Below are 12,041 nucleotides of genomic sequence, written 5' to 3' on the forward strand. Positions count from 1 at the left end.
GTATTATGCAGATACTTTATAAATTGGATTAAATAAATGAGCATGACAGGATATTCTGATGATGGTTGTGAAATGATTGTGTGACACCCTTCGGGGCATAATTACTCTGATTGATATGTTGCTATTTTAATTGAAATATTTGGGGCATAATTACTCTGATTGATATATGCTTGGAGGAGAATTCATAGATGTTCATGACATCTCTTACTCGTACGTCATCGACCAAATCTGCAGTGTATTTTAGTCATGTATTGTTCACTTTCTAGTTGAATTGGGAGCGTCGCCATGAAGGTGTGTCGATCTCCACCAACGAAACCTCCCGAGATGGTGTTAAGTGTGTGGCAGGTCATCTGGGTCTCATGCATTTCCTTAGTTCTTTTTCCCTTCTTGATAGAGAGGTTCTCGGAGTTTGGTTCTATCCTAAAAGGACTTCTATTTCCTGCTGGCCCTTCTACCTCTTTTACATACGACAACAACTGGCCTCTTTGGATCAAGACCTCAATTTCCCTTTTTAACTAATTACATTTTTAAGTATGGTGGCCTCTCATGTGATGATAGGAACACCATGCATCCCTATCATTTCCTAGTACAACGTTGAACCTCTTAGAGCGAGTAGGTTCGGATATTAGCTTGAGATGATATACTTCTCGCAGAATATCAGCATGTTTTATGTTGAGTGGAGTAAAGTTCTCGGTGTAGTTGTCATGTGGCCTCCAGGAAGGTTTTATCGCCAACCTTTCCCCCGCCCCCTGCTTGTGATGTTCTTTCCTGGGCCCGAATCCGTCATGCCTAGATTGTGTACAACAAATGTGAGTTCATGTGAAATGCAAATGGACATGTACATCAAGTGTAATCAGCTCATGCATGGCAATTGAATTGAATTTCACAAAATGCACTTAATTCTTCATGTCTTCGAAAATGGTGCTTCCAAACTCCAAATGTTACCTTGTGAGTAATGGTTAGAAATCCTGTTGTATAAGGAACAAATTCTATGTTGATCAAAATTCCAATTGGGCCTTAGAAATTAGTGAAATTTGAGCTTGAAGTGTAGGGTGCAAAACATGTATATGTGAAGTTTCCAAATTTGGCCAATGTTCAAGCCCTTATGTCTCAATGATGCAAGCTCCAAATGATAAAATTTTCAACATAAAAGTTGTAGATATTTTCAATAAAATCAATTTGGACTTAAATTTTGCATCATTTGGATTTTTAATGAAGAAGTTATGGGCACTTGAAGTTGGACTTTTTCACATTTCAATGCATTTGGCCCAAAGTGACCTATAATGTTTTGCATTATCACATGTATTTCTTTTGAGATTTTTCAATTTTTCTCAACATAACATTCGAAGTAGACACAATAAGCTTTCCAATGCATTAAGTCTCATCCCAAAATCATGAAAAATGAATGAGTTATGTTCTTGGGAAGTTGATCCAAAATTAGGGTTTCAGTCAAAATGACCTATAATGTCTTGGAATGGAAGATGACCTTCCAAGCTTCAAATAAAATTTTGATGAACATGAACGTTTTTCATATTGTCCTTAAGAACAGATTTTATATTGGGGTCATCTCCATTTGACCAACACATAAAAAGTTAGGTCTCAGTGCATTTCAAAATAGTCAGATGAATTGACTGATTAACTTCTCAAGTCCACAACTCATACCTTGATGAATTGATGATTGAGGACACTCAAATAAGTTAAAATATGCATGAAATGATGAATTATAGAACTTCCCTTGATTGTATTTGATCTTGGGCTGAGGTTGCTTCATGAGCAAGGCACAATTGGTACACAGATGAATTAGGGTTTCCTTGGGAAACAAACCTCAAACCCCTTGACTTGCTTTGATCAAAATGATGAATTGAGATACTTGGGAGGCCTATTTGGTGGATGAGAGCTTTGGGAACCATTACCATGCTTGCTTTCATCTTCTCTTGACCATATCATTGCACAAAGGATCTCCTAGAAGCTTTTGACCTTGTGATTGCTCAAGCTACAAACAAAAGATGTTAGTGGCATATTTTTGTGCTTTTGGTTAGTGAATAAAAATGAGAAAAGCAATAATATACAATTCAAGCATGCTTGGTGATCTCAAACCACTCACAAGAGGTCCCACCCAAAGGGAAAGAGCCAAGATGCCCATGATCCTTGAGGCTTTGCAAATGCAATGTTATGATGCCATGAGGGATCTTAGGGCCAAAATTGGGGTCTTACAATAATCATCAAGCTTGGAAGTTAATTGGATAAAGGAGCTTATTATTGGAGTATTTCATATTTCTTTTCGGCACTCAGATTTTCAACACTAACCGGGGCAAACCTCTCCTCCGTCAGTAATCTTTCACCTCTTCCACACCACTACCATGAATCATTGGATGTCTGCTTGTTGATTAATTTATGCTACTTGTTTTTATTGAATGATGTTAACGTTCGTATTCTCATGTGCGAGTATACAAGTAACATTTAACTGCTAGAATGCGAACGTTAACATCATTCAATAAAAACAACCAACTCATTCGTATTTTCTACCACGAATTATGAAACTCTGATTTTCTCATTGCATTATGAGAATACGTAGGCACGATGGTCCAAAACTTTGGCGAGCACACTAATTAAAAACATATTTTCCCCCTTAAAATCAATCACGAGTAACCTTTAGATAGTTACACCATCCATGCAAAGAACAATCAAAATGGTTCTCATTGAGTACAACAAATGTGAGGGGTGTTAATACCTTTCCCTTGCATAACCGACTTCCTTACCATTTTTCTCTTCCCATTGGGTTTTATCAATATTTTCCCTTTCATTTGGAATAAATAAAGTTCGGTGGAGACTCTGTTATATCTTTGAGCGTGCGATGCACTCAGGTATTTTTCACGGTGTGACAACGATGTATTATATTATTACAGTATGATATCGCTACTTTACATTTTCGTACGATTCAATTTCTACTATTACCTTTTCGTGTCGTCGCATTATCATTTACTGCCTTGCACATGTTAAGTTCCATTTTATTTTCATTATGTTTAATCGGCCTTATGAAAGAACTAGTATCTGAGAGAATTTGTGACCTCACATTATCAAAACATGACAGGTCCGTGACAAGGTATGGACCAGGCCCATGACCTGGTCCACGAGCTAGTCCATTTTGCAACCTCATGTTACAAATTGTGCACCTTCGTGCACGTTAACCATTTTCGCAATTAAATCGAGACCTTCTCGCATCACACACTCAAATTATTTTCGAAACATGATTAAATCATTTTCTCAATAAATCAGATGAAAAATGATTAATTAGATGTTGACATTTTTTTTCCTCGAGTATTTGGACAGTGTTCTAGAGATCACTATTTGAATACTCGTCTTCCGTATTAAAACACAATAATTAACCTAATATAAGTTGGTTCTCAGATAGAAGAAAAATGGTTGATTTGGTGTAGACCTTCTCCTTCCCCAATTGTTTGGACACTGGATGTAGAGCTTGATGTGCGAATAACTGTCTTCCGTTAACGAACCTTGACTTAATTCGCCATATATTTTTCACAATAAATTCTAAGAAAAAGGATTGGTTGAGTGTAAACTTTCTCCTTCCCTGAGTGTTTGGACACTACTGTAGAGCTCATTTTTCAAATACTTATCTTCCACCTAAAAAAAATCCAACACATCAAACCTATTTTCTCGCCCCTACGCAATCGAAAACTTTTTCAAAAATACTAGTGTTTGTTCCTTTCTACCGCGATACAAATAAACATTTAAGTCTCTCATGAATTCTCGGCAATTGTACCGATAGTGTCGCAGTAATAAAAAGATCGAATCCACAAGGACTGTCTTTTAACAAGACAAAATGTGTGCAATGTGTAACAACTAGTAAAGGGGGGGGGGTTCGATTTTGCAATGCGAAAAGTAAATGAGAGTTTAAATAGAATTATGAAAGCAGCCAAGTTGTGTTTCGAATCCCCTATTTCTCTATTATTTATGTTTGATGCCTTGTATGAATGATCTTATCACTATAATCCCACAGCGAATTAACAAAGCTGCTATAACTGATCCCTCACGAAATAACTCACTAATCACTACTCAGAGTTTCCTATCCCTAGTCCACCAGCGTAAGCAGGATTAGGCGATGCACAAAATGCTAATTCTCCATGCCACTACTCGGGGTCTCATATTCTTATTCAACCAGCGTAAGTACAACATTTGAATTAGGTCTAACATATAGACTAATGGTCAGTATTTCGTATGTGTCCATAGTTAATTTAAAAGAGTATCTCACATAAAAAGCTTTAAGAACAATAAGCAATTGAATGAAATTATATATCAAAAGGTTCGTATAAAGTCAAATCAACAATATTGAAATAAGTTCATCATAAAACAACCTAACCTAGAAGAACTTAGCTACTCATAATTTAGATTACAATACCAAAATTGATAGATGAAAATATCATATAACTTCCCTTGAAGTAATGACCTCCAATGACTTCCAATGCCTTAAAAATCACCCTTGATGCTGTCAAAATCGTCATTTGCTCTCCAAAATTCGTAACCCTTTCAAATTGTAGAATTTCCCCTTAAAAAGAGCTCATAATGGATCATATGCGTCAGAAAAAATGCAGAAAAAGGGTCCATAGCGCGCTTGATGACATGCATCGCGCGCGCGATAACTTACATCACGCGCAATACAACTTTTATGGCACTATCATTGTGCGATGGTGCGCATGATTTTTCTTGAAGTTGCACTTTTTGCCCCCCTTTTCACCAAATTTTTACTAAGTCCAATTTCTTCACATGTAACTATTTTTTCCTCATTCTTTGGTCTTTCTTCTTCATATTGGCTTATCTTTCACTTATTTTGATCCAATTGTTCGACTAAATTCTTGCAATGACGGACTGTCATCACAACCCCTAACTTGAATTGTTGCTTGTCCACAAGTAATTCGCCTGCAATTGCACATTTTAACAGAAAAACAGCCGCACAATAACAATCGAACATTACCAAATCAAAATTTTCTTTTACCTGACCATCGTTCTAGCTTCCAACTTCTATCCGGCAAATTCAGAAATGGTCTCAAACATTGACGAGTACTCAACTTATCTCTCGGCTCCCTTTGACTCACTCAATGGATACAGTTATCTCTCAATCAACATGCAAAATCAAATATGCTTAACTTGCTCATGTTCTAATATAGTTCATCACATAAATCATAACACACACATTAGAAGCAGATGTTATGTGTCATATTTAACACCTGTTGTGGGATAAAAATCGATGTTAAATATTATCTTTAATATTTATTTGGTGTTATCAAACATAAAATTCAAAGGTTTACAACAATTAACATTAGATGTTTTAAGAAATTCACATTTTAGATAAAAAAAATTTAATATATATTATATATACACTCATAATAAGAAATATAAAAACAAAGTATATTTTTTTAATATATATTAAATATACACTCATAATAAAAAAAGTAAAAACAAAGTATATTAAGATAAAAATGTTGAAACAAACACAACAACATGCGCAAACATTTTTTTGGATATTACCGACCACCAAACTAAAATTAATTATAAAATATTAAAGTAATTAGACATAAATTTAAAAACTAACATAATCATTTCTATTACATTAAGAAATTGAGCATATCTTCAGGGATCCATTGCTCGCAAAAAAAAAAAAATCATTTTCTTGAAGTATCAAGTATCTATTATAATATATTAAAATTGAATCTCGCACTATTTTATTAACATATCATTCACTTACTCGTCACATCACTAAAAATCTGATATGACATTCTTCCAATACTATTATTTATCAACATCCATATTTTGACTCTTAAAGTATCAAAACAATCACCACTATTAACAATAATATTAATACAAATAATAAATAATAATATAATATTTAGCTAATAATAATGATAATATAATATAATATCTAGATACCACTATTAAAAATATTATTATTTATAAAATAAAAGAGAGAATGTTCAATTAATTAATAAGAGAGATTCTGATCTAATTAATTAATTAATTATTTTTTTTTAATTTTATTATAATGTTATTATACTATTTTATTCTTAAAATATAATATAATATCTAGATATCACTATTAAAAATATTATTATTTATAAAATAAAAGAGAGAATGTTCAATTATTAAAAATATTATTATTTATAAAATAAAAGAGAGAATGTTCAATTAATCATTCACTTACTCGCTACATCACTAAAAATCTATTAAAACTTATTTTATTCTTAAAATCTTCAAATAATATTTTTTTGTTACTATCAATAAAGTTTCTAATAATTATTTTACTAATACTTTTGAAAAAGAACGAAATATTCAAATTTTATATTAAGTAACCGATGATTTTATTCTTATTCTATTTATTTGGTTGAAAATTGTGTTTTAGTAGTAATTACTAACCTATTTAACTTTTTGTTTTTAGTTTTTAATATTATCATCATTATATTGTATATTAGTTACAATTTATTTTTGGTATAAATATTAGTTATACTCTTTTGATTATTATAAAAATTAATGTTTAGAAACGGAAGAGTTTTATGAAACGGTGAATGTAATAAAATTTTAAATTATAAATTCAGTCAAATGGATTTAATTTAATTTAATAGATTTTGTTTCAGTTATAAACTCAATCATGTGATCTTTGATTTTCTAATAACCATTTTACTAATACTTTTGAAAAAGAACGAAGTATTCAAATTTTATATAAAGTAATCGATGATTTTATTCTTATTCTATTTATTTTGTTGAAAATTGTGTTTTAGTAGTAATTACTAGCATATTTAACTTTTTGTTTTTAGTTTTTAATATTATCATTATTATATTGTATATTAGTTACAATTTATTTTTGGTATAAATATTAGTTATAAATTTTTAGTTATACTCTTTTGATTATTATAAAAATTAATGTTTAGAAAAGGAAGAGTTTTATGAAACAGTGTAATGAAAATTTAAATTATAAATTCAGTCAAATGGATATAAATTAAATTTAATAGATTTTGTTTCAGTTATAAACTCAATAAGATATATGTGATCTTTGATTATTCTTCAACCGAATTTGTTTCACTTTTTTTCTTTAAATAGATAAATTCCTCTCACTTTCTCACTCACAAGTATCTTTTAGAACTTGATGCGTAACGACAAAAAATGAAATGAATTGGTGAACTATTCAACACTGATTAAAAAAATTGATTTTTTTATCTTTATCTAATCCAAAAGCTCTTGGAAGGTAAATAGATAAATTCTTCTCACTTTCTCCCTCACACATATCTTTTAGAACTTGATGCATAACCAAACAAAAAATCTGATGAATTGGTGAACTATTCAACACCGATTCAAACAAAAAAATTGATTTTTCTATCTTTATCTAATCCAAAAGCTCTTGGAAGGTAAACAGATAAATTCCTCTCGCTTTCTCCCTCACACCTATCTTTTAGAACTTGATGCATAACTAGACAAAAACTGATATGAAATGGTGAACTACTCAACACCAATTCAAAAAAAAAATGATTTTTCTATATTTATCTAATCCAAAAAGCTCTTGGAAGATTTCATCTTTTTGTTTTACATCTACTCAAATCAAAATTTTGCCCATACTTTTTCGTATAAATTTTAATTTTTTGTTTTGGTCATATTCAAATTCATTTCATAAATATTATTTTTATCATGTTTAAATTCATTTCAGACTCATATTTATATTGTCTAACATAATTTTTAATTATTATTTTGTAGATTTTGCAATTTGACTGAGAGTTCAATCAGCCCCAACTCCTACAAATAACAATCTTAGAATGAAATTTGAAATACACGTTACAATCATTTGAAGCATCACAATTCTAAAAAATACAATACATATGTTTTCGTTATTTTTATTTTTTGTATTGATTTTTATTTTATTTTTTTGGTTTAATTTTTATTTATTTCTTTAGTATAAATTCTAATTATTATCTTAATTATATTTTATACTAAGAATTATTTTGATATATGTTGTTTGTTGTCTTTGTAGTAAAGATGCACATAAATTTACGGATCTTCAATTTGAAAGTTTACATAAATTTACTCTCTTCAATTTGAAAACTATTTCTAACAATACTATAATTAGTGCATATAGATAATATTTAATTTTAATTTCTAACAATACCATAATTAATGTATATAGATAATACTTAATTTTTGTTTCAATTGTTATGAATTTTTATTTTTTATTTCTTTCTAATTGTGGCCAATAATAATCTATGATTCTATATTCATATTTAATAATTAATGACTTATTAAAAAATTAGAATTTATTTCTCACTATTTTAATTATTCATCCATCCAAATTCTGACTCTATATAAAATGAAAGCTCCATTTTACAATATTAGTAACATTATCTACCATTCAAAATCTTAATTTTGTAGTTAGTATCATATTTAAAAAAATCAAGTTGAATCTCAATTTTTTACTATTTACTACGAATTATCTATCGATCTAAATCCCAACCTATAATTAAGTACTACTAGAAATTTTGAAATTATATTTCTTACTTATTATTGATAATAATTATTTACAATTCCAATTTCTAACTCAACAATTAATATAATATTAAAAAAATTTAAAGTGTTTTTTTCATTATTTTTTAGTACAATTATTATTACTTTGTAATTGTCAATCAATCAATTATTCTCTTTAAATAAAAATAAATTAAACTAATTTATAAATTTAACCTTGAAATTGTTCTATTATCTATTATTCAATCATTAAAATCACTAAATTTTTAAGATACAAACTAATTGATAAAATTTAATATAATCCTTATAATATTTAAAATTACATCAATCTTTTTTATTACTCCTTAAAATTTAAGTTATTCTCAAATGTCCTAATAAACGCATATAATAGTTATTCAAATAAATTTACTAGAAAAAAATATCTATCAAAATAATCAATTGATTTTTTCTATTATTCTTAAAATTGAACTTTTTTTTAAATATGTGTTTATAAAATAAAATAAAAACTAAATTTTATAATATTATTTAAAAAACTCATCTCAATAAAATTTAACTTATAATTTTCAAATAGAACAACAAATATTTTAAATTATTTCTAATGTATTACTTTTAAATTATAATTACATATACATATTATAAATTAAACCATAAATTTTCAACTATAATTTATAATTTATTATACAACAATGTCCTATAAATGTATTATTAAATTGAAATAATTGAAATTGAAAGGGTAATTCAATTGAATTAATGCAACTGTAAATATTAAAAATTAATGATAAAATAAAATTTAAATTTTATAATATTATTTAAAAAACCCATCTCAATCCCGCGCATCATGCGGGACGTAAATTTCATAATAACCGATTTTTAGAATAGAATATGCATCAACCATTGCATTTCTGCAACATCAAAATAAATTCTAGTTTAATAGTGCAGAAGAGAACTTAAATAATATAGCTAAAACAAGAAAAGTGGTACCCCAACACTAGAAATTACTTCATTGAATCTTTTCAATTCATATAAAACCAAACTTACTCAAAAATAAATCTCAAGAATGGAGAAAATAATAACATCATTTAAATTAGTATGCTACCTAAGTTTCTAACTTTACCACCCCTTAGTTATATCATATATTAGTTATAACATATATAGATCTATATAATCATGAGTACACTAAATCAAGAACTAAATAACCCAATAAAGTTATATATAATCTATACAATCTCATTTAGTTAAATGTTCTGATACTGAAACATCAGAGCTATACTCAAATGATTATGAGGGTTCAACTTATAAAAGACTCTCTTGTGATCGTGGCACTGCACCAAGAAACCAGCCAAGAGGCCTTTCAAAAAGTCCTAACCACTGAACAACAAGAAAAGGAAAGAGAAAAAAATCATTAAGAACTTCAACTGATTAAATAAAGAATTTAAAAACCTAAACACAATGCCACTCAAGAATTTTCTTGATCAAGAAAAAGCTACATATTGGTCTTTGATGTAACTTGAAATAATGCAAGTGTATTATGAAGAAATATGGCCTTTTGTAAAAACTCATTGCGAAGAATCCAAACTAACATGAGGATAAGGATGACTCAATTGTCATTTATAAAAATTTAACATCATGGTTGCCCTACTAATTAAAAAACACAATGCTGGAAGCCAGATGAACAAAGCAAAACAAAAAGGCAAGGCAGCAAAAAGAAATAAGCACCAACAACCTGAAGACTTGATCTGATAGAAAATATTGCCAAGATGCCTAATAACATACCCTTTTCCATCACTAAACTGCTCTAAAAACTAGAAAATGCCATTGAAACGACTTTGTCCATCAACACATCTCAGTTTTGCGGTGCAAGAGGACCGCAAAACCCATACCATGGATATAACAAAAAATCCTGCAAATCCTCGAGTAAAGATGCTACCCACCAGACCAGAAAAAAAATATATAACACCCCAAATTAAGTCAAAAACATTATTTAGATTAAATAAAATAGATTGGAATTGTTTAACATAAATCAAATTAAATGTACCGGAAGCTTCTTCAAACTAATAATTGTTGGAAATAAATCATTTTTGTGTTTACAAAAAATGTGTGAAAATATTAAAGGCTCGAACAGAAATTTGATAGGTAGTAGAATTATTTATGGAAGAGAGAACTTTGTACTTTTTACTTGATACAAAAGTGTATGATTACATCTCTATTTAAAGTACTCTAAGGAGAACTCTCGACACATTAATTTTAGAGTTCTCAACTCTAGACATTCAAAGAGTATTCTAGAAAATATTACAACCCTAAGAAATATCTATACACTCCAAATACTACAAGAGTTTTCTAGAAACATTACCAAAAGTTAACTAAGCCCAAACTAACTAAGCTCAAAAATCAAATAATAAGGTTAAGCTCAAATCAAGTTTAATATTTCAACATTCCCCTTAAACTTGATTTGTGACTCCAAGCATATCCCTTAGCTTCACGAAAGTTTTCAACTTGAGTGGCTTGGTGAAAATGTCGGTGGCTTGATCTTTAGACATCACATACTTCAACTTCACCTTCTTCTTCTCGATGCATTCTCTTATAAAGTGGTAACGAGTGTCGATGTGCTTACTTCTTTCATGAAATACAGGATTCTTTGCAAAAGCAAGTGTTGATTTATTGTCAACACATATTTTCATAGGATCTTCTTGTGGCATTTTAACTCTTTCAACAAGTTCCTTACCCATATTACATGAGAAACGCATGATGTGGTAGCGACATACTCGACTTCACAAGTTGACAGTATGATAATAGATTGCTTCTTTAAAATCCAAGTGAAAGCAACATCTCCCATAAAGAACATAAAATAAGTAGTGCTCTTTCTATCATCTAAATCTCCACTCCAATTGCTATCACTATAGCCAAAAATATCATAATTGTTAGAAGAGTAATAATGCAAACCAAAGTTTGTTGTATCTTTGATGTATCGAAGGATTCTCTTTTCCTCCTTGAAGTGAGTTGTTGTTGGAGCATCCATGTAGCGACTTATGATTCCTACAACATAGAGAATATCTGACCTTGTACTTGTCAAGTAACGTAGACTTCTAATCAAACTTTTGTAAAGAGTTGGATCCACAATCTCTCCATTTTCATGCTTACTCACCTTGCTGCCATATTCCATCGGGGTGCCAACTGGATTGACATCATCCATCTTGAACTTCTTTGGCATAACCTTCTTGGGTGATAAAATTTTTTTTGTCTTCTTGCTTTACTTTGATGCCGAGATAATATGCCATGAGCCCCATATCTGTCATCTCAAATTCATTTGACATGTATTTCTTGAACTCTTCGAACATGCGTAGATTGTTCCCTATGAATATCAAGTCATCAACATATAAGCACACAATCAAAATATCTCCACTTTGCGCTTTAATATAGAGTGCATGCTCATATGAACACTTCATGAAGTTCTTATCTTGAAAGTACTTGTCGACTCGAACATTCCAAGCTCTCGGTACTTGCTTGAGCCTGTACAACGCCTTCTTCAA

At 29.8% G+C, this 12,041-nt stretch overlaps 1 protein-coding gene across 1 annotated transcript; it reads right to left on the minus strand.

Moving 5' to 3' along the window:
• Positions 1–9,337: 9,337 nt before the first annotated feature.
• On the minus strand, positions 9,338–11,704 carry LOC127080188 (secreted RxLR effector protein 161-like). The gene is made up of 2 exons (XM_051020519.1): positions 11,277–11,704; positions 9,338–9,416 (listed from the first exon to the last, which is right to left on the minus strand). The coding sequence occupies exons 1-2, from the start codon at positions 11,702–11,704 to the stop codon at positions 9,338–9,340; spliced, it is 507 nt and encodes a 168-aa protein (XP_050876476.1).
• Positions 11,705–12,041: the final 337 nt, after the last annotated feature.

This window comes from Lathyrus oleraceus, chromosome 5 (assembly GCF_024323335.1).
Source record: "Lathyrus oleraceus cultivar Zhongwan6 chromosome 5, CAAS_Psat_ZW6_1.0, whole genome shotgun sequence".
Classification (NCBI taxonomy): Eukaryota; Viridiplantae; Streptophyta; class Magnoliopsida; order Fabales; family Fabaceae; genus Lathyrus; species Lathyrus oleraceus.

Coding starts and splice junctions, on each gene's coding strand:
- LOC127080188 (XM_051020519.1), bottom strand. CDS start 11,704: ATGGATGATGTCAATCCAGTTGGCACCCCGATGGAATATGGCAGCAAG. Junction 9,417..11,276: donor CTGTCAACTTGTGAAGTCGA/GTATGTCGCTAC, acceptor TTGATGTTGCAG/AAATGCAATGGTTGATGCAT.